This window comes from Embiotoca jacksoni, unplaced genomic scaffold, assembly GCF_022577435.1.
Source record: "Embiotoca jacksoni isolate LCO1_2020_lvr unplaced genomic scaffold, fEmbJac1.0.p SCAF_9, whole genome shotgun sequence".
NCBI classification, from domain to species: Eukaryota; Metazoa; Chordata; class Actinopteri; family Embiotocidae; genus Embiotoca; species Embiotoca jacksoni.
This window is the reverse complement of record NW_027185447.1, coordinates 1211273-1237907: the sequence shown is the minus strand read 5'-3', so window position 1 is coordinate 1237907 and position 26635 is coordinate 1211273. Positions and strand designations below refer to the sequence as shown.

Sequence of the window (26635 nt, the reverse complement as noted above, 5' to 3'; positions counted from 1 at the left end):
GTATGGTGGCACAGTGATGCCAAGGGTGCAGCTGGGACCTGTACGCCATTCGAGTGTGCGTGTATGAATGAGTGCTGCTGTGGAGTGGCCCAGCAGCAGCTGTTGTAACCTTAGCAGCGCTTGATTTATTCACTTATAAACAAGTCGGGGTGAATGAGTATGTAAATGGCAACGAGCCGACTTGCTTTCTCAGTCCCTCTGTCTCCGTCAAACTCTCTATTGCTCACTGGCTCTCACACAAATGCAGACATTCACACTGACAAGCAGAAGAAAAAAACCGCGCGTGTCCTCAGAAAGTTGCACTTAACTCTCAACCACCTTCACTCTGACTTTACTTTTTACTTTCAGGAAGAGTTTCAAATTGTACGTGCCTACAATTTAATCAAATTTTTCCTCCTATTCTTCTTTTATCACTCTTTTAAAAAAAAAATGAAACATGCAACTTGGTGTGCTCTGTGTGGGTGGGCATGACGTGTGTGCTTGAATACACATGTTTATATGTTGGTATGTTTCAGGAATTTTGTGTGTCTGTTTGTCTGTTTGTGTTGCATATCCAAGTACGTTGTATGTGTTAGTGTCTCCGTTTTGTTTTATGTGCTTAACATTGTCTGTATCTTAAGACATGTGTATAAAATATGCCAAGGGAGTGAGATGTGTGTGTGTGTGGGTGTGTGTGTTTGTGATTTTGTATGTATGTGTGTGTGTGTGTGTGTGTGTGTGTGTGTGTGTGTGTGTCTCCACCCTGTCCTCACATGTTACGCCCTCCTGTAAACACACCGTCCTGACATCCAGCCACATCTTGTTTTGAGAGCCACACTCATTCATCTTGTATTATTTTATTTCCCCCCCCCCCACCCTCTTCTGATGTACTCTGTCTTTTTGGTGCAGCCGTTACCATGGTTACCAAGTCACTTTGAATGTCAGCAGAGGTTTGTTGAATTTTGATAGACACACATACACATCCTTACATGGATTGTTGTTACTAACACGGCAGACAGTGAAGCGACAGCTCGGGGCTTTTGTGATGGATGCATGTGCTTTCATGTATCCTGACGCGCTCCCCCTGTCATTAAATAGGTACATTTTGAAGCGATGCAAATGTTCACTTGGGCCAGCAGCAGCCGTTTTTGTCGTCACACATTTATCTCTTCCAGCCTTGATTTTGTCCCAATTTGCCAGTTCGTAGCGCCAGCTGAAAGCAATATCGCCCGTCACCGCTGCCTGAAAAAGTTTCCCCCTGTGTCATTAGCAGTCAGTTGCCAAAGTGATTGAATTCACACTACACTGGTTATCTTCCCACAGGCATTTGTCATATTTCTTGAGGCTGACTTCACTTCATATCTGATCAAATTCATAGCATCTGTGAATCTGCGGCCTCGGTAAATCATCCAAAAATTAACCTTTTCCTGTGTGTGTGTGTAAGCAGATAGCCGCTAATGTATAATGTTCACCCTCTTAAAGTAAGTATAACTCGCTGCTGTCACTTCCTGGATTTGTAAATATATATAAATCAACTGCGTTGTGACAGCAGATAAACAGAGAGCCACATTAGGGGCGACCAGGCAGAAAATTGCCAGAGTCAGAGAAACACTTGAGAAGGCCATCAACGGAAATGCATATAAACACAAACAATGAGAGAAACAAACACCAGTACAAACAAACGCAGAGACAAACAAATTTGCTCTGCTCCAATGGATCCCAGCATTGGGCCTGCAGAGCCGACTGGGCCGACGCTGGGCCCGGGGGTTGGTTCAAATCACATCATTTAGATTCGAGGAAATAGGAAAAATAAGACAATAATAAAAAGCAACAGAAAAAGGAATAGAAAAACAGGTTTGTTTGTATTTCTTTGTCGTCTCTACAAGCTCGCCTGGTTATTCATTTATTGATGGCATTTCGCCTGCTTGTTAATTAAGCCGTTCATTCATTTTGCATGTGGTTGCTTTTCACTCAGGATATTTCATGTCCCACAAATGAATTAATGCAGAACATGATTGACAGTAGAGACAGAAAATAGCTGCCAGATAACATCCCCTGATGGGAGCTTTGACAGGAAGTGCCTTATTTCTTTTTTGTATGGTAGTGTAAAAGGCTTCATTAAACAACAGTTTCATCCTTAGCCTGATATTGCCTTCATGCTGCTGGATATTGCTGGATACATCAATGTAGAAACAAACTAGTAAGATATACTAGAAAAATGTCAAACCCAAGAAATGATTTTCAACATAGTGATGAAGCCTTTGTTGTTCCAGCTTCTAATCAGTCTACAACAAGTGGCCAACTAACATGACATAATCGATTAGTCTGTCAACTACTGTTCTAAAGCCTTGAGGCATTTTGATCGTCACCTTCTTGTTTTTTTTGGAGCCAGAAGTGACCATATTTGGATAAGCAAGGGTGGAGCTAGGGTCCTTCCAAATATGGTCACTTCTGACTGAGAACCTGCAGACACGACGCCCGCCCACCCAAACATGTCAGCCAAACCAGGCAGACCTCCAAACAATGAATGGGAGTGTTCTTTGAAGCCAGCCTCCAGTGCCCATCAGTGGTACTGCACTTTAAGGCACTTCCTATGTTAAGATTTTTATATACAGTGAAGGTAACACAGTCATGTGAGTGTCATACTATCATTTTATATGAGCTCTCCAACCATGGTGGAAGTCAAATGGATAAAAGAACTCTGGGATAACTTCCCAGAGTTGTAAAACCTACCCCTCAGGGTTTCTGGAGTCTGATAAGCCATGTATCTTAACGCCGGTCTTCATGGACCACAATCATGTCATAGCTACCTGAAGGAACACACCGCCAAAGTTTTAGCCTTTTTTTTTTAATGCCGTGGTATTTTCCATCCAGAAGCTAAAGTCTCACTTTTAGACGCAGGCCGTTTCAAGTTGTTAATCCCGCGTCAAAGGCTATTGAAATGTTGACTTTAGACCATCTGTTTTTTCTGTTATTCATGTTTGAGAAATGTGCTGCTTCTAATGGATATTTATTTAGGCCTGATGTATTCATTAAGATGCTGCCTGAGTGAAGTCATCTGAATCTGCCAAAAGAAGTACTCATTATGAGCAAGAGCTTGTTTTGCATCAGCTGCTCTGAAACAATTTAGTTAACCATTGAGGCCACTGACCTTTTCAGTGTGTGAAACTGCAACTCACCAGCTCTGACTGTTCTCACTGTGATCTTTCTTTCTTTCTTTCTTTCTTTCTTTCTTTCTTTCTTTCTTTCTTTCTTTCTTTCTTTCTTTCTTTCTTTCTTTCTTTCTTTCTTTCTTTCTTTCTTTATTTTTCCTGCATCACAAATCACTTTCATTTCTTATCTTTTCTTCCCCTTTTCAGTCCTCTCCCTTTTCCTCCCTTTTCCCTTCCATCCCTTATCTCCTCGGTCCTCCTCCTTCCTTCTTCCCTCTCCGTACTCCTCATCCTGGAAGCCTGACCTCCTTACACTTAGCGGCATACAGTAGGTCCATGATGCATTGCTGCTGCGTAGGGGAGTGAGCCAGTGGCTTTGTAGCCTTGCCTCATTGATAATCATTAGCCGGCTGTTTTGGGCTCCAGATGTACAGAAGGTGAATATGGATACGTAGATCAGCGTTAGCCTTCGTGCTGCTAATTAGAGGATGCATCACCATGATGAGCAAGTTTGTCAGATGGTCATATGTTTCTGTCAAGTCACCATGCTGCTGCAGGAAGCACAAACAAAGGCATGCATACACGGGCACAGATACAGCCATAAGCCAGCTATTCTATGCACGTATTCCCACAGTATCACTACATGAAGAAAGCCATCCATCTCAGTAGCCATCTCCGAGCTAGTTTCCCTCTTTGATCTCCAGTCCATCGAGCTCTTTCCTCTTGTTCACCCGCTCCCTCGTTCCCTCAACAAGTCAATTAGCTGGAGTCACACACTCTCTTTTTTTTGTCTCTCAGCTAAGGTTGTCAGAGTTACAGCTGTCTTTCCATTATTGCGGGTTGCTGGTACACAGCTCTGAGTCGCCCTGCTCGGAGGCTCTGATGCTGGCACTGGCACAGAGCAAGCCTTCCTTCTCCCTCTGGGTTTCTCTGGCTAGGGGAGCTGCCTGCCACTGATAGACTCAACTATGTGTGTGTGTGTGTGTGTGTGTGTGTGTGTGTGTGTGTGTGTGTGTGTGTGTGTGTGTGTGCACGTACACGTGTGTTAATTATTCAAAGTGTATTAAAGCTTAAAGATGCATCTCCAGATGCTTCTCTGATCGTCGCCGTGTTTAATGGAGAGAGACAGATGAGATGAGAAGCGAAAGGTGGAGCATCCACAATAAAACATTAGTGGAGGAGTGTGGCAGTGGCCTAGTTGTTGGAGAAGAAGCAAGCTTGCAGATTCAACTGAGGGCCACATTTATATACGACCACACTTCACATAAAAAGTAAGAAATAATATATATATTTTTTTTTATAAAACTGGAAATACTTTCCCTTATGCAGGTTTCTCTTTAAAAAAAAGTGGCTTTCTCTTCTGACCCCTTCAGTTCCACATGCAACTATTCTTGGTTGATTAAATTCATATAAATCAAATATGCTTAACACTCTGTCCCTAAAGCTAAAGTTTAAACATCCCATATTTAATTAAATCAGATTTATTTTGCTTTTTTGATTATAAAGCAGGTCTAGGTTCTGTGTAAACACTATGAAAGTGTCAACATGCTCAGTCTCTGCAGAAATACACACAGATACACATAGTCAGCAGTTGTGCTGTTAGGACTTTGGTAAGTTTGTCACAAACTCATGCTCATATCATATGTCGAGTCCCAGCACGGCCCACTCTCCAACCTTTTACGTGGAAGAAAACCCAAGCGGTTATTCTGTTATTGAGCTTGCAAGCTCGAAGTCCGAAGTAAACCTGTGGTTGGCCTGGACGTGTGTCACTCAGAAAAGCCTCAACCAATCAGAAGAGAGGGTCATTGAGCTCAGTGAGCCTCTAAGACACAGACACAAAATAGCCTGTTCTTTGTAGAGCTACAGGGAGAAGCTTAAGAGTTGAGATTTGAGATGGTTTTTGGTACTTAAAACCATAAAAATATCTTCCAAATGACCTCAAGACTGTAGATGAAACACATTTTGGACCTTTAATAAACAGAATGTAAATGGAGACATAACGAGAACATGGCTTGACTGTTTTCTGTCTCCAGCTGAAGATCGGAGGTCTGGATGAGATTTTCTTCAAGATTAATTCAAAGGTTTGTGTCAGAATGTTGTTCTTAATTGCTTTATTATGCTGGCATAGATGCCAGAGTGGACCGCACAATTGTCGAAAAGCGACACCGATCGGTAAAAAAATCTTGGTTGAACCTGTTATTTTGAGTTGGATTTTTAAAAGAAGGAGAACAAATTGGGGAGGAACAAGACAAACAAATGAAGAGGAAGGCAAAGAAAAAAATTGTAGAGAAGGGAAATAAAAATGACAGAAGAAGGAGTTGAGCTGGTTAAGTATGAAGAATTAAGAATGTGTTTGAAGGACCAGCATTCACAAAGGAGAGGAAGGACAGAGCAAGTTGATGAAAGGAGAAGAAATACGTAAGAGTGGGAGGATGATCTGATGGATGTTTAACCATTCAGGTGATGAAAGGATACTTGAGGGTCGTGACACCACATGTGCCTTGTGTCTCTTCAGCATCATCTCAATAATTCCATGTCATTTAGCGAATGCTATCTGCCCTACTTGCATCATTCCTGGAAGCCTGACTGCTGAAAATCATTCATTTTTTTCATAGATTTATCTTAGAATGACAGAACATACGTTTGTCTGAAGAACAAAACAGGAAATATTCAGTTGTCAAATATGAATGATGATTAAGTCACAGACAGTTCTTAGCTACGTTTCAGTCATTGCTCGTCGCCTCATTTGTAGCTTCTCTTCGTGGCTTTTCACATTGTGACATCTACAGGGCAAATTTAGTATTTTTGTGCAATAAACTGGAGCTGATGAATTCATTCAAATATTTAGTGAGAGCAGTCTGTGAACACTTGTGACACTCATGTATTTTTCAGTCCAAACGCTGCTTCGCTGTGTTGTTTTTCTAGTCTGACCTTACTTCTCCCTCATGCCAAAGGCTTAATGAACCTCACTCTGCTGTTGCTCTGAAGGCACACGAGTAATCACATGTGGGAAATTGGTTCTGAAAGAGTTTTTGATGGTGCTCACTGTCTCAGTGGGTAAATTTAATGGCCATCAAACTGTTGAATACTGCACTGAGGAGGAGAAGGAGAGCAATTAAACAAGGGTATCCGTTCGCTTCAGTCCATTGTTCTGTGAAAACAGAGGAGATTTAGCCATCTTCAAAAATAGACCTTTTTTATACACATATATATATATATATATCCTTAAACTGAAATGCATTCATTGCAATTCTATATATGTTGTTTTTTCCTGGGGGCACCCTGAAACTAACTGCATTGCTTCAATGCTATCTACTATCAGAAAATGGCTTGTCATTCAGTATCAGATTTTGATAACCAGGCAATGTCCACTTGAATATATCTAATATCTTGAATAGCTCATAAACATCATTGAGCTACAGCACATACATAGTCAAAATTACTTGGTCTTAAATTAGGTAAACTAGGACACTTTATTTCACTCAAACAAATATTAGTCACATACCTGTCTGAGTAGCAGTCACTGTGGTGACTGGTGGCTCCTCTGTGTGCAGCCGGCAAGCTAGCATCTAAAGATAGCTGAGATGTTCAGGGAACATTAATAAATTGTAGCATCTAGTGATGCATACGAGGCCTTAAGGGGACATGTGTTAATTGTAGCTACCGGAAACAATATGGGTCGCACTCTGCCCTTCAAAACTACATGAAAACAACAGTAAATAGTGGCATCTTAATGTATAATGAAATCTTCTTTTCCTTAAAATGGACTTTATAAAATTGGTATTCAAAAAAGTATTGTTCAGGAACTGGTATTAAAGTCGACGTACCGGTGTGGGTATGAAAGGTCTTTTTAATGATACCCAGCCTGAGACACCACAGATATTTTGGTGTAATGTGGTATGTTCTGACACTTAGCCAGATCTATCAGTTTCACCTTTGAACACATCCATTACATGGGGCCGAACATAGCTCAAAGGCTATTTGACAATGTTGTGGAGTCTTAGAAAGAAGCTAACATATCAGTCACTGAAAAACCTCCGAACACATTCTTGGTCTTGAAAAGAGAAGCACACCTAAGGATGCTGCTGCAGTTCAGTCAGTTCAAGGCATAATCTCTGTGACATATTCACCGATTTTAGGCCAATTTGTTAAATGACGCTTCCTTCAAGTTGATTAGGTAGAAGGTACAAGCAATCTTTTCATCAGTCCCACAAGATCCTAGTAGAACACATCCCATCGCTGCATGTCACAATCTTCATTGTTGCTAGATCGCCTTTGTTGTTGACAAGGCTGTGTAATAGTGTCAATTCCCTTTGAGCCTGTGACAGCAGGTTCCTCTTGAGATTGGAAGAGAAGGTAATACGTTGCTTTGATTAAAGATAATGAGGGCAATACAATCAACTTTGCTCGAGTTTTCAAAAGTAAGTACAATTAGGACATTCTTCTCTGATTAAGCTGTAATGAAGCCAAGGTGCCACTTGTGTTCATACATTTATTTAAGGATCAGCATTTTGGTTCAGCATGACGTCTTTGTCTTCATTTCCACTGCTTCACCCGTCTCGCTCCATATCCCCCATTGTGAAGGGCTGCGAGGAGTGGGTGGACACTCCAAAAGGCTTCCAACGCAGTTCAAAGTGTCTTTTATTGAACAGAGGAGCTCCTAGTCTGGTGCGATGGGGTGCCTGCCCTGCTTCCGCCTGAGATTACGACTGAGGAACTCGGATCATTTGAGCAAAATAGATGAAAAGTTTTCTTGTTGAAATGAAGCGCAGAGGGATAAGTCACGAATCTAGAATAAAAGATGAAACGGGTCTCGCAAAGAGGAGCTATTGCTTTCAAAAGTTTTCTGGCCCCAGTGAATTTGCATAGTAGATACTGAAGTAGCTTTTGTTGTGAAGTTTGCTGTGTTGTGTGTTGCTTGAACTTTTCCAACCAAGGACCTTTGAGAGCCAGAAACTCATTCTCTTGTCCCAGGACTACTAGAGGAAACAAACTCCTACTCATGACAGGAAAGTTTGTACATGTATCAGTAGTTTTTATATTAACCTTGAAAGGTTGGCTGATTCTTAGGTGGGTCACAGAAATCTCTTCTTATCCTCTGGGTCATGGTCTAAAATGGATTGTAAATCTCTTTTTGGTGGGTTCCCACATGACAAGAAGCACTTTGTCATTTTCCACTGACAAGATGAAACAAAGTTCATCAAATTTTGATCCTGCAGGCTGAAAAAAAAGGGAACGTGGGGCCGTACTTATTGAGCCCATCCTGAATAGCATCTTGTTACCTGTCATGTACCCACTGTGTCACCCTCAAAAACACACCCGCACACACACTCACAAACAGATTGTGTATTTTTAGAGGCTCCTATTGATCCACTCGCTGATGCTTATCGTCTACATCCTCCTCTTTGACCACACGGACCTGATAGCATCCAGATAGACACACAATCATACTTGGTCATCAGAGATAGCGTGTAGGGCACTGCTATTCTAATGGAGACATGTGATGAAGAGCTTCGTACAGTCAGTCGAGTAGATGCCTTTTCCCAGTAGACTCAGTGTCTTTTCTGCAGCTTAATTGTTGCCTACAAGTTGGACGAATGTTTAAAATATTTTTAGAACATAAATGTGGTTGTTTTTGGTATTTTCAACATCATTTTGAATGCCTGGTGTATAGTTTTTCATTTCCCGATGCACGCGCAGGTCAACCACAAGTTGTCTTTGCTCTTGTAGCTTGCTAGTTCTACGGCCAATTGAACGCTCTGTGTTTTCTGCCTTAGAAAGATTGAACAGTGGGCAATACTAAGTGTAGACATATGACATGAGCATTAGTTTGTAACATCACTAAGTCATAGAAGTCCAAACAACACAGTTGCTTTATAGGAACTGAGCATTTTGCCACTCGCAGTATTTATATAGAACCTAGACCTGCTGCATAATCAATACAAATATGATTTTATACAATATGGGACCTTTAAAGTAACCGGATATATCTATAAATATATATATATATAATAACAATGTGTCAACAATGTAAAAGGTGTCGCTCCGTAGAAAATTTTACCTGAACTTGCAGATAGTGAGTTTTAACGACTGCTGCTGTCCGGCCTGCATTGTTTCTATTTTCACCAAAAAACTCTAAAGACTCAAAGTGCTGTGTCTTTTTAGTGTCAACCAAAAGAGTGTCACAGTTAGCTGGTGATATCGGAGCATTTAGAAGCTAAAGAGCCAAATATTTCCCACAGGTATTGGTAGAGACCAAAAGCAAAGCTAAAAGAAGATAAAGTGTACCAGAACCATATTTGAAATCCCCCACATGGATCGGCCTCCTTTATTTTACATGACGACGGATATGTTTTTGTCACTGGTGTCAGAGGGATAAGGCTGCCTCATAAAATGAGTGGTACTTTGCAACCTTCTGGTGCTTCCTGCAGGATAACGAGTATCTTTCACTATCACTTAGTATCTTTCATCAAATTCATGGAGCCTCATTAACTAAAAAGCTTCGTCCCTGATATGTAATTTCTGAGAAGAATCCACATGTGCACACTGAGGGGGAATATTTGTTGGTGAATTGTTTGAAAGAACAGAACAATAACAAAAGTAAGAGTGTGTCAGTCAGTGTTTGAGCAACAAATGATGTAATTGAAGTGCAGTGCAAAAACAGCATGGCATTAACATTTAGCAGCAAAGCTAAAGTGGGAGCACTCTAAATAACTCCATTAGCCATTAATGGACAAGGGATAATTTTATCCAATTAGCTTTTGTCAAAACGGCTGGAAAAGACCAAGTAGTTGTACAATGCTGACGAAGGAGGAACAGTGTTGCTCACATGTCAACAAACACTGAACTAGATTACATATGGGCAGTACACAAGCCACATATCAAACATTATTATGCTGGAGCAACGAAACCCACAAGAGTATCGTAGTGCGGCTGATAGATATCAGTTAATGTCTGGCCTTCGTTTGACCTCTTTTCTCAGGTTTTTACATGAAGAGATCTACAGCGTTTAGTGCATCTAGGCTGCCTCTGGGGAGGGCGTCTCATTGTATACCGTGATCTCTCAATACAGCAGAAATAGCAGGATGTTTAAATATATGCACTGATAAAGATGTGGGGTTATAAAAGTCAGACACCGAGAAATAAATAAAAACTTGTTAATGCAGAAAAAAAGGACCATGTGGCGAGGAAGAGTTCTTTGAATAGGAGAACGTGTTTGAAGAGATTTGTGTAGATACAGCCTCATGAACTGTCTGTGTGTTGACTGAATGGAGAAATATATTGGGATTAGGAGCACGATCCATCGCACATGTGCTGCGCGAGTGTGTTATTTTCTGTTACATTTATTCTCTAAGGGTATAACTGTATTAGTGTCCAAAACTGAGACATTGTTCAACAGATGACTCTTCCTCTCTGTCTCCTGGGACATGTGGTCATCATACCAGGTCCTTTTCTCTCTCAGTGTGTGTGTGTGTGTGTGTGTGTGTGTGTGTGTGTGTGCGTGTCGATCGATGGGGTCTCGCCCCCTCCTTTCTGAAACGGTTCATTGGACTGTAACGCCGATCCGTTGGGACCCTCTACATTGGTGGACCCCCCCCCCCACCACCACCACCACCACCAAACCCCTCCGAACACTCACACACACATAGACAAACACACACAGGCTCCCTCATCCATCATACTCGGAGGTTGTCTGTGCCTCATTGGTGGCGGCCAGCAGCCAATCGGGGCTCTCGCTTCATCTCTGACATCACCATAGATGTAATGTCTCCATCCTGATAAAAAAAAAGAAAAAGCAATTAGAAGGGAGGGGAAAAAGAGTAAACAATATGTATGATGACTCCAGGTGTGTCAGATCTAAATATAAATCAAATAAATGCCATTTTTATTTTAGTCTTTGACTCATCACATCAAATAACTTGCTTCTTTGTCTTTTACAAACAAAGCATCAGCATAATTCAACTTTATAAACATGTTATTCTTTTTTTCCTTTCCGTCTCACTGACCTCTGTTTGGACGAGCTGCTCAATGTTCCAAGTATTTTATCACTACAACATCCCGTCCCAGCAGTCAGTGAAGAGTGGAGCAGATGGAATCAGGACAAGAGAGTTTTCAGAAAGGGAAAAAGGAGAAGCGAGTGAGAAAAGGGAGGATGTGGAGGAGGTGAAACGTCAATATGAACACGCAGCAGAGCGTCCAAGACAGCTGGAGTTCATGACTGCAGGCATCGTCGTGGTTAAATAAACCACAGAGCAGGTAGAAAGGGGGGAGGGGGCTATGGGTAGATCAGATGGTAAGAAGTGTAGAGAAACTGAGATTGAGAGAGACCGAAGGAGAAACGTGGGGGTGAGATGATAGAAGTAACCCATCCGACTGAGTCGTGGGAAAATAAACACGATGTTCTATCACTGTTGATAGTACTAAGAACTTTCCGAGAGAAACGACTGAAACACTGACGTCTTGAATCTCATATATACCCAAACAGTGCTCCTCTATCAAGCAAGGAAAACTCTTTCAGTCATTTTATTCAAACATAACATCAGGTCATTTCAACCGGAAACTATGAATCGCAGCTTTGAATCACTTTTTTCAGTTCAAAGTTTACAGTTATTAAGAAGTTAATTTTCTTATTTAGCTTCACTAATAAACCTAAACATCACCAATCAAATGCAGTTGTAACTGTCCTCATATCAGTATTAAGTTTGGTCTGTGATATAAACTGTTTTTTAGTACCAAAAGTTAATAGTTTAGCAGCCACCTCTTCTCTAGAGTTGTAACAAGACAGTTCGGTGACTTTTGCAGTCTTTACATTCATAGCTATATCACGTAATATAGCAGACGTTTTGTCTTGTCAGGAAAAGCACAGGTAAATACTTTAGTCAATGAGGGCTCGCTTCTGTTTAAGTATTGCAGTAAGCCACATTAATTAGACAGCGCGCACAAATCTTGGAACCTGGACCTGACACATCTACAGGATAATCATTGCAGTACCTCACTCAGTACTATCTACAAAATCAGATATACAGAGGGAATGGGGGTGACTGGCAACTGTTTGTCACACTGTATATAAGCTGAACTATGGAGGAGAGACTTCGAGCAATGCTGGACATCCTTCTTTGAGTGTACATGTATTTGCTCCTTCTTGCAAGAATAAATGTCCGATATGTTTGATTTTGAATCCAGCCTCTGAGTAATTTTTCTAACATTATATTACTAATTATATTATATTACTCTTAATAATGCTCCCTTAAGATAACAGTAACATACTTAAGACCAGGTTGTTGATTGTTAATTGCACAATCACTTTCCCCTGCCTTGAGACAGCAATGTGTCTGAACACACCTCATTTTCAGACCAACACCCCCATGAGCGCTCAGATTGCCGCAAGTACGTTTGCTATTTTAACAACGTTGGCACCGGACAGGAAAGTGAAAACTGCGTCTGTCTGAAACCAGCACAGACACTTGTGTTGGACTTGGCGCTGCTTTGGTTTGGGTGTGAGATAAGACCACTAAACCTTAATGGCATTTCTTCACATCAATTCAGCTGTTGTTCTAATGTAAACAGAAAGCATACTTAAAAACATGGGACGTTTGTTTGTTCCATTTTTATAATTCCAAATAGCCATGATGTGAATAAGAAATTAAACATTTTCCAAAACTGGAGCAGAGTAAAGTACTGTATCTAGGCCTACAAAAAGAAGCAGCTCACAGAAACCTAGAAGAGATTTCACACATGTAGTGTGGAGGAGCAACTCAAACCAATTTTTTTTTCTTAAGGCTTACCTTCCCATGTTTGATCACAGTATCTGTGTTTGGCCCCAAGGCTACTGTTAAATACTCCACAGGCCTAAACACTGGCTTACTGCACAGAGCCAGAGGGCAGATTTCACTGTGGATTGTTGTTAGTGTGTGTGTGTGTGTGTGTGTGTGTGTGTGTGTGTGTGTGTGTGTGTGTGTGTGTGTGTGTGTGTGTGTGTGAGTGAGACAGAGAGAGAGTGAGAGTGAGAGAGAGAGAGAGAGAGAGAGAGAGAGAGAGAGAGAGAGAGAGAAGGTAAATGTTTGTATTTGATTTGTAGGTCTATAATGTGTATTTTGGGCGCATCTATTCCAATGTAACATAGTTTGTGTGTCTGTGTGCATGTATTGCTGGGCTGGTCTGGCTAGTTTGGAGAGATAGAGGCGGTGTGTGTGACTCCCATGTTGCCGAGCTCCACCCCTGCCTCGCTCTGTTGCGAACCTGACCTCCTCGACTCTCATCCCCTCCCGCTTTAATAAACGGGTGTGTGGCTCCCAAGACCTCGCCTCGCCTCCTCAGCTCCTCCCCTGCTTCCTTCTCGCTTCACCTCCCTCACCCTTTCTTATCCAGTGGTTTATCGCTGCTCATCCTTTGCATCACACTTCATCCCTGACTCTCAGTGCAGTAAATTTAGATCTCTACAAGCCATTTCTGTAGCAAGAACTATCCAGTAGTCATGAATGGGAAGCACCCTGGAAAAAGGATGTAAATTCAATTAACATTTATCCCTGCAAAAAAGGAAAAAAAAAAAAAAAAAAAAAGGTTCAAAAACAAGACGACAATGAGAGGGAAGAAGAGAAGAAGAAAGCTACAGAGAATGTTAAAAAGATCAAGTGTGAGCGACAGGAAGAGAGGAGAGAGAGGGATTAGAAGAATCCCCCAGGTAAAGAGATTGTTGTGTCTCATTGTGTAGAACCGCATCACTATCTGATGCAGACTCAGCTGTGACACCTGTCACCACTCCTAATGAAACAGCTCCCACAATCCTCTGCTCCCCAATCTTTTGTTCCCTCCCTCTCTTTCTTCTTTTATCCCTTGGTACAATTGTGTGTCTTTGTACTATATATACTGTATGCAGGCCGTATGTGGGGGATGCCTGGATGCCTTTTGTGTGTGTGTGTGTGTGTGTGTGTGTGTGTGTGTGTGTGTGTGTGTGTGTGTGTGCATACGTATTGTAATGTTCCTCAGAGGAATGTCAGACTGCGCTTTTTATTCTGACTCTGATGCATCAGTAATAAGGAACAGACCATAGCAGTTTGTGTGTGTGTGTGTGTGTGTGTGTGTGTGTGTGTGTGTGTGTGTGTGCGTGGTGTGGCAGTTAAACAGGATTTCCATGCACACTTGTAGCCAATGCTTGATTGCGCTCCTTAAAACATCAACAATGACTTCTACTTTAAACTTTAAAAAAACATTCAGGGGATCAACTCACAAACACACTCTTCCCACCCTGTTTTCCCATTTTATTAAAGGCCAGAAGCAGTTCGTTAGCAGTCAGTTGCCATATTTGAACACTTTAAATTTTAACTGTCAACCTCACTAATTGAGAATCTGCTTCAATGGGCTCGCTGGCATTGATTTGATCTCTTCTCTGTCTTCTCTTTCCTGATTTCTTTCATCCTCTCCATCCCTCTCTGAAAAAAATAAATAAAAAACTGTTCAACCCAGCTTCCTTCATATTACCCATCTGTGGTCATAAAGTGGACCAAGACATGTTGGTAAAGTCATTACATTGAGTAAAATAATCAGTTCTAATGACAGTCACGATGTGATACAAGGTATTTATAAATAACTTTAAAACTGCACTGATTCTTCTGTTTTTCACGGTTTGTTCTTTCATATATATCTTCTTTGTGGCATTCACAGTTTTTATCAGATGATTTTTCTAAAAACAGCGAGCTGCTGCAGCTCCACACGAAGATGATTACAGCATCATTTGTGGACCCCGAAAACCAAAACAATTAGCTACAAGCTGCTAAAAGCTCAACGTTGCTGGAGGATAATTTTCTATGAGTTTGTTGCGATGCATGACGTGTTTCACATTTCACATTTTTTTCATTGTTCATCTGAAAAACTACTGGCCACTGAAGCTGAAAGGGACTTAATGAGGATACAAAATTATTTTCAGATTTCCATTGACAGAAGCACGTCAGTGACTATATAATAACTACTCTGTTCTTTATTTCTGACAGTGTTCAAAGGTGTCGTGCTTGGACGCTGGCTTTGGTGATTAGATCTAAAATTTGTATCAACCAGTTATCCGGGGACATTTGTGGTCCGGTTCACTGCAATCTGATGAGGTCAAAACATCAGTTTTTTTGCACATTATTTTAAATAATCCGTGTGCTGCAGTTCCTCTTTGTGCTGTGGGCGTTAATAATGTCTTCCCCCCTTTTTAAATTAGTTTCAAAATGTTTAACTTCCCATGTCATTCCACACTGTTTTATCTATTTGTTTTTGGACTAAAATCATAATTTGTTTTAACTACACATACGAATGACATAATGGGTGTTGAATTATAAATAATAAAGACGTGATGCTTGTTATGACAATCTCCAAAGAATCCGATCTTTGCCATTTCACCCTGCACCTTAACATATGCTGCCGGTGCTGTCACCTCTTTCTGTGTTATGTTTTCACAAAGAACCTCTGGGTGCTGTTCTGTCCGAACATTTCCTCCCTCACTCCATCTTCTCTGCCATCTCCAGGCCGGTCCACAAGTCCTTACTGTTGTTCTACGAGACGGTGCCCCATCACATGCAGGCTATACTCATATTGAGATTCCTCTGCAATAAGAGGCTGCTGGTATGGTCTAACTTTAGCTAGTCATCCCTGATTAAATAGCACACAGCTGCCACTGATTTATCACTACAGATATAAACGTTTGCTGTCCTAATAGGAAAATGATAGTTTGCCTGATGGTGCTTTAAGTGGAATATGATTGAATTTGGAAATCCTCGTTCAGTATGTGTACGGCCTTTATGATTATTTACTGAATATCCACAGGAATATAAAACATTTGTGCATATAACCCAGTCAGACTTTATGATATTGTAGAAGCACTTTTTACCGACTTACACTGCAGAAAATTGTGTAACAAGCCTTTCAGTGAGATTATTTAGACTTTCCCACGAGAGAAATATTCAGCATTTTAGAGCAATATATTATCAGATAAATCACTGTTGTATCGTCAGTAAAAAAAAAACAACAACAACACTTATATCATTCCCTTGAAACTAATTGTGAATCTAAAGTCATCATACTGATAGAGTGTATGTCTTAAATGTAAATAAAGTCGTACCAATCCTTACACAGAAACATGATGTAACTGCATCTCATTTATTGGAGCAGATAAAAACAGTTTGTATTACAAATTCATTGTCGGGCGTGTGCAGTGATGTAACATGGATTCCTGCTGACAGCTGCATATTGTCTTTTGATTCACTTAAGGCTGAAAAACCGCTTAGACATTTCAATTTGCCTCAGTTAATATGGAACAAAGCAACTGTTCTAGCCAAATTTCTATTGATTGAAGAGCAGCATAAAGCCGCTGAATGGAGGTGCTGACCCTTCAGTCATCTCCCACTCTAATCTGTTATACTGTAGCTGTTTTGCAGTGCAGCCTGGTAGAATTAGTACTGTCCGTGCTGCTGAGAGACGGCGCCTCAGGCAGCGTCTCGCAGAAAGAATTACAATATCCTTTGGTGGATTCTTTTAGGAAAAAAACAGGCCTAATATCCATAAAAGCCTCATTAATATGTGAAAGGGGGTTGGATTTAAAATGGCATGAACTCCTTGTGACCAGTAACTGCCGCTTTCAATATGCAGAGTTGATCCTTAAAAGTTCTGATCATTTGCAAATGGACGTTTTAGGCTGGTTGATTCTTCAAATATCTTCCAGTGTGAGAACAAAGCAGGCAGGAATGTACGTGGAACAAAGTCTGATGTGGTTGGATGATCTTGGAAAGAAAAACAATTAATAAACGTGGTCATTAGGGAGACCTTGATGCCCAAAATGTACGATTTGGTGCCACTTAATTCATAATTATGACTTTTCAGTTAAAATTAGTCGTAAATTTAATGCATCTTTGATTCTATTGGATCTGGATTTTTCACTGTTGCTGAAAAAGACGTCCGTTTTTTTTGTCACTGTCTTTTCAGCAACATTTCCAGAACTTGTTCTCCTCCCAGAACTGCATCCCACTGACGTTTTCTATTTTCTTTTTTGGTCACAATCTCTATTTTGTTATTTTTCTTATCTGCAGGAGTGTCCTCAGATCCTTCCCTCCACCCAGATCTATATCCCCGCTGGAGTCATGAGACCAATCACCCTGCTGGCCCAGAACCTTCCCCAGCCTCAGTCCGGACAGAGAAACTATGAGTGCATCTTCCACATCCAGGGCAACACGCACAGCGTCCCAGCTCTGAGGTTCAACAGCACCAGCATCCAGTGTCAGAAGACCACGGTAAGGACAAAAGCACACATCCATGGGCACCAAAGCTTTGCAGTTAAATTACAGCATGTTGCATTGTTGAAATCTTCTGCCATGTCAGCTGATCCATTCGGGACAGCCCTGGTATATCCATTAGCAGGCTTTACAGCTGGTTAGCTGCAGTGAGACACAGAGAAAGGCAGTAATGGACTGGTGTGGCAAAAAACTTCAAACTGAGACATATGGCCACAGGGACTGGCTGTCGCAAAGCCACTCTCCTCATTCCCACTCCTCATTCCTACCTCTCAGCCCTCAGTCAAACTGTCAGCACTAATAGGGAGCAACCATTTCAGCAATGTTAATTTCCTCAGCTCCAATCAGGGCAGGAGGCAAAGGGGAGGCATTTTAACGACACCAATTATGACTTAACTTAACGAGACATATGATTAACATGCGAGGCGTACACCACAGCACTCCCTCACAGTGATAGGTCCAATAGTGAGTCCTCCGCAGTTAAAAGGCAGCAGGAGCCAGTGTGTGGCAGGTTCGCTGGCAGTCTTTTCTTCAGCCTGTCACACACTTGTCAGCAGCTCCGGGTCATTTAGCTGACTTCCACATCACCACCGAGCTCGAAACACATCACTGATTTGCGACCGCTCGCTGTTTTTGAACTCTAGCGGATCGCCCACTTTCTCCCTACAAAGGGAAACATTGAGCTCCATCACTGTGATCTTAGAAGTCTTTCTGCGTCTGATGTTGGATCGTGACACAAAAAAATTGTTCTGGGGCATATTATTGAAGTTGATTTACGGATCGTAATGATAGCTCCTGAGGTGCTTTTGTGCTTTGGAAAGGTAATTTGTGCATATTAGTCGCTTGTGTCTCTGTAATTGCTTCGTGCAAGCGAGTGTTCTTTTAGATTTGACTTTTCAGGTTGTTATTAGTACTTTTTTGGCAGATATGTCCGCAGTGACCTGACTACTTAAAGGCCTATTCAACAGAGAAAAACCTGCAAAAATAGTAATTGCTGTATGTCAAGTTGAATATTTGAATAACTTGGTCAAAGTCAGAAGCAGAAGTCTTTTTCTAAAGGGAATTTTTTTTTTTTTTTACTTTTGAATTAGCTTGATTGACAGCTCAATAGCTTGGGCATGATGGGACCCACACACACAAGCTCCTCCTTCCATCATTGACATTATAAAATCAGTAATTCTGAAGCATATTACGCAGACAAATGTTTTTCTTGAAGAATTTGCTGCAGATCTGATTTTTTTTTTTCTTCTGCTCTGCTGGATTTTAAGTGTGCTCTGAAAGCCTCCCACACTTCCAAAACCAACACTTACTCCAGGAAATAGCAGCGTGCAGATTGGATCTCCGGTGTTTGATACACTCAAATACACTCATTACTACACCACCACTACAGCTGAAAGTTGCTGATGCTGGAGGACAGAGGCCTTTCTCAGCAAAACTCGGAGTCACTGGCAAAACCGAATGGAAACACACACACACACACACACACACACACACACACACACACACACACACACACACACACACACACACACACACACACACACACACACACACACACACACACACACACATATACACGTGTATCTATTTCTTCATTACTCCCTCCACTTTAATGTTTTGTAAATTCCCAATGTTATCTCTGCAGGACTCAGGTAAAGAGGGAAAGTACAGGTCTCAACACAACCTTGCAGCTGTTGATGAAGCTAGACATAGGAGAGTAAAGTGTGTGTGTTTTTGTGTACATGAGAGAGTAAAGTGTGTGTGTGTTTTTCTGTGCTCGCCCATGTGCAGACATCCACGTGGTGTGGTTAGGTGGAGTGAGTAAGTCTCCTTCCCTCCACCCCCCGCCTCTCTGCTCGTCAGGTGGGACTGTGATAGGATCCAATTAAGGGAGCTGTAGATAAAATGATGATGAATTGCAGCGGTGTAGTAGACTGACGGACACACACACACACACACGCAGACACACACACACACACACACACACACACACACACACACACACACACACACACACACACACACACACACACACACCTGGCAAATGGAAAAGAAGGAAGCAAAAAAAAAGACAAAGCGAGAGACGAAGAGGAGGTGAGGGAATTAGGAGCAGACAATGACGATGCAACAAAGAGTGTGATGGAGGAAGTAGAAAGAGAATAAAGAAAAAACAGAGGGGAGGAAAGGAAGACTAAGCTCAGCAAGCAGACCAGGGAAAACAAACAAATGAGGGAGAAACAGATGGAGGGAGAATGTATTTGGAATATAAAAGATGAGCATGTTTGAGAAAATGATGCTGAAAAAAAAAAGGAAATCATGATCCCTGAAAAAGTGAATGTGCTGAGATTAGCTACAGCAGAGGGTGGAAGGACGTGGGACAATAGGGATTGGTTGCAAAGTTGTTCAGCTGTGCAATGTTGGTTTTCAGATATATCTATTCAGTTGGACAGCAGTTTTCAGGCAAGAATAGGATCTAATAATTATTAAAGAATCTGTAGCTGACCCAAAGTTAATAATGCAACGCTGTTACAATTCCTCCGACAAATCAGGATAGAGGCAGAAAAACAAGGCGCACACTTTTCACATTTTAAAATCTCACTTTTGACAAATTAAGGTCTTGCAAAGTTAATATGCCAAACATTGTTCCCACCCACTCTTTAGTTAGTAAGTTCATCAGTTGTTAGGTTACAGTCTGCTAGAAAACACTTCCCAGCTTGAGCTGTAAATTACGTTGATGAAAGTGATGAGACTGAAGCAAACAGTTAAGTTGCAAGGTCCAAAGGCGTCCAACCGGTTTATTTGTTTGACCATTTTATTGGCCAATATTGACCTGTCACGGATAAATTGTTTTTTTTACAAAACAGAGTGCACGAAAAGATTCTTGGGGTAATTTAGAAATTGCCCTTTTTTATATTAATTTGAAATGATTACATTCCCAGTGAACTTGACTGTTTCAGTGCACCAATGCCATTTTTGATAAAGTGTATCATTAAACTGCAAAATAATCCTGCTTTCTTCCTCTATATCTTTGTCACAAGCATTTAATAGACACATTTCAGACAATATATCAATACCATAATGTGCTTACTTTCTAATATTGGTATTGTCATCAACCCCAAAAATCCAGTATCGGTTGGGCTCTCCTAACAAGCTCTGTAGAGTTGAGCTGAAGTGCAGAACTGGCCTTTGTCACTAGCAATCCTCTTTACATTGCAAAATGTAATTTGACATATTTTAAAATTTAAATGTTAATCAGTGCAGCTTTAAAAAGCTTAATAACTTCTAAGCACACTGATGTGGTCTTCTGTCCCAGGTGCAAATGTTTTTTTCTGACCTTCCCTCTATACTTGCAACTTTGTCCTTTTACTTCATATTACTCTGCACCTCGTGTGTTAATGTAAAACAACTGAGAATGAAAACATGAATACAAAGGATGAACAGACAGAAGATCTATCTGTGATTGAGAACCTGCAGGCCGGCTACCATTGTATTTAGCATTCTCAGTAGGGAAGTGTGTGTATATGTATCGCAGCTGGTTGTGACTGGGATAGTCGAGGGTAATAAATCACAGAGAAAATTAGCCAGCAGTAGATGTACACTCATCCATTCAATCTTACTGTCTCTTTTTGCATTATGTAGCCCCTCACCAAACACTGAAACATTGAACTTGCATACTCAAATACACCGGGGACCTGCAGCATGCATTGGTGCGAGTGGAATATTCACAGGAAAACACACACACACACACACACGCACACAGATAGGATGCATGCGGGGATACCTACTGGTTTGGTCATGGACAAACACACACACACACACACACACACACACACACACACACACACACACACACACACACACACACACACACACACGTACACAGACACATCCTCCCCAGGGGTTTGGAAGCCCAACGTGAAGCAGACATATGGAGATTCTCCACATGATCCTCTTCCTAATCATGTGGAGCAGACGGAGACTGTAGCATCAGCAACAACCGGCAACCTGCTTTACATGATTTATTACACTGACACACATAGGCTATCGAATGCTATGTGTGTGTGTGTGTGTGTGTGTGTGTGTGTGTGTGTGTGTGTGTGTGTGTGTGTGTGTGTGTGTGTGTGTGTGTGTGTGTGTGTGTGTGTAAATGTGCGTGTTTTAACTGCATTATAAGTCCATGTATCTGGCACAGCACCGAGCAGCACAGTCCATTTTGGGAGGATGACAGCCTGTGTGTGTGTCTGGATGTCCGCGTCCACAGATTGGTTTAGACTTGGCTGCAGTCTAGACTTTCCCTAACTTTCACTAACATGCTACATATAACACACAGACACACGCGCCTGTATAGTGTAGTACAGCTCACACACACATTTTACTGCAACACTGTCTCCTGCCAAATATGTTGATATATTAGTCGTTTACTTTACATGAACAGAAATAATGTTCATAGGCAAAATGTTTTTTTTTTTTTTTTTTTTTTTAAATCCAGAAAGTGTGACGATGTTACACTGCCAAGAATTCATAAAATGATGTTGTTTTGTTTTTTTGGTGGATAATATTACTTAAGATTCTGTACTTAAACCCGCAGTGCAGAACTTTAGACTCCCCTTTCTGTCAGTGACAGTATTAACAAAATCCCTTTCGACATTATGTCAAAAGCTCCCTTCCAGCCTTCTCCGCCATGATTGTCGCAGCTCTTAAATGGTGTATAAGTTCCTTTGAGCGTCACAACCCCCAAGAAATTACTCGTTTCACTATCCAAATTTAATCCATCGGGTCTGATAACATTTCGAAATTCTAAGGCTATCAGATCAAATCAGATTTTTGTCATATCCAGATTGTATTCTGATTGATTTTTTTTTAAAGTCTGAACAGCAAAAAACACATGAAATGCAATTTTTGCTGTCTGGATCTAAACCACATGTGGATGTGGTTTGAAATGTGATTCCAATCGGATTTCTACAGGTGCCTTTCATTGCGGACGCTCCGCTGGCTCAGATCAGATTTATTGCGTCACTCGAAGAGCGACACACAATGACAACGTCATTTTCAGAGTGAGCAGAATCTACGTTACCGCTAGCAGAGCGCTGTCAGAAAGTGTCGATTTCCCGACAACAACACTCCATGGACAGAATCTGCAATTAACTGTCCGCTGCCACTTCCATATCGACAGCCTCCGTCCAAGGAAGCTGCGTCATCAGCGTAGCTGCGTGTACGTCGTTACCACAGCAACCCATGCAGATAGGCTGGTGATATCTGGACTGTGATCTGTTTACTTGCAAACAACAGTGCGGACAATCTGTCGTAAAGATCGGATTTGAGAAAACAATCAGATTTGCCTGAAGTCTGAACTCAGCCTAAACAGGGTCACATGATTCAATCGATTTGTCTTCATTGGTTGGTATAGCTTTAACCAGAAGTTAGCTGACTTGGCCCATGCAAGTATTTAATGAGCATGCTCTACCTCTATAGCATGCCCAGTATGCATTCATCCAGCAAGTGTGGGGATGTCACACCAAAACTCAGTATACTGTAAAATACAAAAAAAGATGTACCTGTCGTTGATCAACTTAATCTCATTTGTCAAAGGCTTGCATGTTCATTTATATGTTAAAGTCCTGCACTATATGTTCAGATAAAAGTAACAATGCTGCAATATAAATGTGCCATTGCAAGTAAACGTCCTGCATTGAAGTAGTATTTTCGAAACGTAGTCAAAGTCAAAAGTACCTATATTTGGGAAAAAAAACAATAGTCCTGTGACTGATATACTGTTATAACATTGTGCATTGATGTGTAATTGGAATTGTATTGTTGCAAATGGTCATGGTGGAGTTTGATTGAGCTATTTGAAATGTTGCAAGTACTTTAATCCATAACAGATCAGCGTAACCATAATTATAATGTTTTGTAATGTAATTGTGAAGTAACCAGCTGCAGTCAGATCAATGTAGTGGAAAAGAAAGTACAATATTAGTAGTGTCAAGTAGCATAAAATGAGGTACAAGTATCTCAGTTTGTACTTAAGAACAGTACCAGAGTAAATGCACCTGTATATTTTCCACCACTGTGTGTGGAGGCAGGTTAAGTTCAGGCAAAGTCGAAGGTTTTGGTTGAGTTTAAAATGTATCCGTGTGTGATCGCTCATGTTCAAAGTCAGTGATGTTTAATGATCTTTCTCAAACCTTAACAAAGCACCTGGAGTCAAACGTCACTAATACAAAGCTCAATGTTGATTTTGTCGCTGTGTGCAGACGTTGTTAGAACGTTTTTTTTTTGTTTTTTTTAATCAGTGCAGTTTTCATATCTTGTCAATATAGAAGTTTCCTTGTTATGTTGATTAAAATGTGATCAAGTCAGTAGTGTGTTTCCTGTCGAGGCACTAATGCTAAATAGTTGCACGTCCATACATACATTGTGTACCATTCACTGTGTACTATACAGGTTCTATGATCACTAATCTCAGTATCTACTTCCTTCAATACAAAAAACAAAAACTCTCATTAAAAATAAGGAAAATTGTTTATTTAAAAAAAAAAAAAAAGCCCCATTGAATTGAAACAAACTGAAATGAGAGACGTACATGTTGTGTGAGAGTGTGTGTGTGTGTGTGCTGCGAGTGTATTTTTACCTCAGGTATCCTTCAACATGACTAATTGCATGAGGGTGACCTGCACATGGACGCGCACACGTACATACACCGGCACCAGGTTTTTCTCCTGTCTCCCCCCCCGCCGGCCAGCTGCTCTGTTTTGTTAACATCGGCAGTTTCCAGCGCCTCAGACGCTCAAGCACATACGCACAAACACTCACACAGGCGCACACACACACACACTCCAGCCATATCTATTCATAAAATCCACAGAGACATGCAATCCATGGAGACGGTTCATGTAGCAAGAGAATAAACGAGTGCAGGAGCAGATAACGAATGAACCTGAGCCAGGCTGGTGTGTTACTGTAATGAGGCCAGGGACGGCTTTGTGCTCACCTTGTACTTTTTACACCTCCTTCCCTCCCTCCCTCTCTTTTTTCTCCCCTTGTCACCCCCCCTCCCTCCTTTGTCCCCTTTCATTGCCCCTCCTCCTCTCTATACATCTCTGCTCCCATATCCCCTCAATGCTTAAACTCTACTTCCCTTCACTGTCCTCTTCTCTCGTTTTTGTGTGTCCCATTTGCTCTCCCCTCCCTTGCTCCCCTGTTCTTCTTTTTTGCCTTTGGTTGTCATCCCATACTGGCTCTCATTGCCTCTCCTCTTTTCATTCTTCGCCTCCCCGTTGCTGTCCTCGTGTCCCCACTAATCCCCTCTCCTCCTTCCCTAATTTCACTCCTCTCATTTTCCACTTATCTGCTCTGTAGCCATCCCCCACTTGCATGCACCCAACTTTCTTCTCCAGCGTTCTCTTTATTTCCCCTAACCCTACCTAAAATCTCTCCTCTCCTCTCCTCTCCTCTCCTCTCCTCTCCTCTCCTCTCCTCTCCTCTCCTCTCCTCTCCTCTCCTCTCCTCTCCTCTCCTCTCCTCTCCTCCCCAGGGGGGCCTGCACTATAAGTTGTCTCAGGTAGATTAATTACATGCAGTGACATGAAGGAGCTGGCCAGAGGCTTCAGTAATGAGTCTGATTACTCATCTCCAGCAGCTCTGGGCGCTCAGGGGAGGGAAGTCGGGACAGCAGGCCAGCAGAGGGGCCTCTCAGTAGGGAGAGAGCAACTCTTACCTACAGGGCTCCAGCGGCACAGTGTTTCTGACGGCACTGGTTCCACCACTTTAACATCAAAGCTGTAGAGACGGGGACATGAAACTCAGTAGGTGTAAATTTCAATTTAAGAACAGAGTACTTTTCAGCCAGAAGACATCATATGTTTGTTTTGGATGAAACCAGACGCGGCTACTTCTCTGTCCATTGCTGTAATCAATGACTCAATTAAGATGAAGCCCAGAAATCCAAACATCTACCCTCAAGTAGACCAGAGGAATGTCTACAATGGGAAAGATTTAACATTGAGGCCAAAAATGTAACCCAAAGTGGTACGGCTGGTAGACAAAAATGTCAAATGCAGGAAATCATTCTTCTGTAAGCAAAGAGTTTGTAAAAGAAAGTTGATTAAGGCAAAGTTGATTTCAGCCCACGGATCAAAACAACAGCGAGATTGAGCTGGGATGTATTTCTGGCAAGATTTTCTTGATAAAGTATTTCACATCGTCCCAGGAATAAATGCTCTAATGAAGTTACATTTTTGGGCTGAGTCATTCTCCTCCCGCTAATCTTCAAGGCCCCAGATGAGTTCAATAGTTTGTTTAGTTTCAAACATTGTTCCTTTAGCTCTTGAGTTAAAGATTAAAACCTGAAGCAGACAGTATCATTAGCTAGATCAAATAACAGATTATGACTGTACACACTTAAATATTGCAAAAATACTGCAATATATCACTGCATTTTAATTAAGTAAATGTGTTGTCCTTATAAACTGAACCTTAAGGTATGACATAGTGTCTGTATCTAATATCCACTCATACTTCTATTTTTCACCAAGAACTTAAGATTTCAGAGGTCCGAGTAATAACTAATGACCAAATAGAACACTGTGTTTGAGTATTAAAGTGTCCACTTAAAGTGAGGCTCCACTAAATGCTCCCCTGATGCAGCTTCATTATTATTCTTAGATGAGTTTCGAGCCACGCGGGCAGCTTTCTCTTGGGGTAGTAAGGTCAATGAATCGGTCCAATAACTTCAGTCCACATTCAACACTTATAGGATGGATTGTTATGGAACTGTGTTCAGATGTTCATGGTCCCCAGATGGTACATCCTCATTCACGATGGTGATCTTTGACATTTTCTTTAGCGCCACTATGACAATAATGTCTGTGGTTTTGAGTGTAATATTTCCAGAGCTCTGGGATGGATTGGCGTAAAATCTGGTACACATATCCATGTTACTCTAAGGATGAATTGTAATAACTTTGGTGATCCCTGACAAATATTTTAGTTCCACCAGCAGGTCAAAATTTGACACGAACTAAGGACATTCCCATCAATTTCAGCTCTGTACTTTGTGCTCAGTGCTAATTAGTAAATATGGTATTGGTAAATATTATCAGCATTGTATCCTAATATGATGAGCATCATCTGATAAGCGTCAACATAAAGCATTTTCATTGTAAAATGTTAGCATGCTGATGTTATCATTCAACTGAAGGAACAGCTGTGCCCAAATATAGCTTCATAGAGTTGCTAGCATGA

At 41.3% G+C, this 26635-nt stretch overlaps 1 protein-coding gene across 2 annotated transcripts in view; it reads left to right on the top strand.

Annotated features, from left to right (window-relative positions):
• The window catches only part of LOC138193533 (plexin-A1-like), a 261016-nt gene that overhangs the window by 153116 nt on the left and 81265 nt on the right, over nucleotides 1-26635 (top strand). For both annotated transcript variants that reach the window (XM_069141669.1, XM_069141668.1), the window contains exon 10: nucleotides 17192-17392. In XM_069141669.1, the coding sequence (XP_068997770.1) occupies nucleotides 17192-17392 (201 nt within the window). The remainder of the gene's footprint in view (nucleotides 1-17191; nucleotides 17393-26635) is intronic.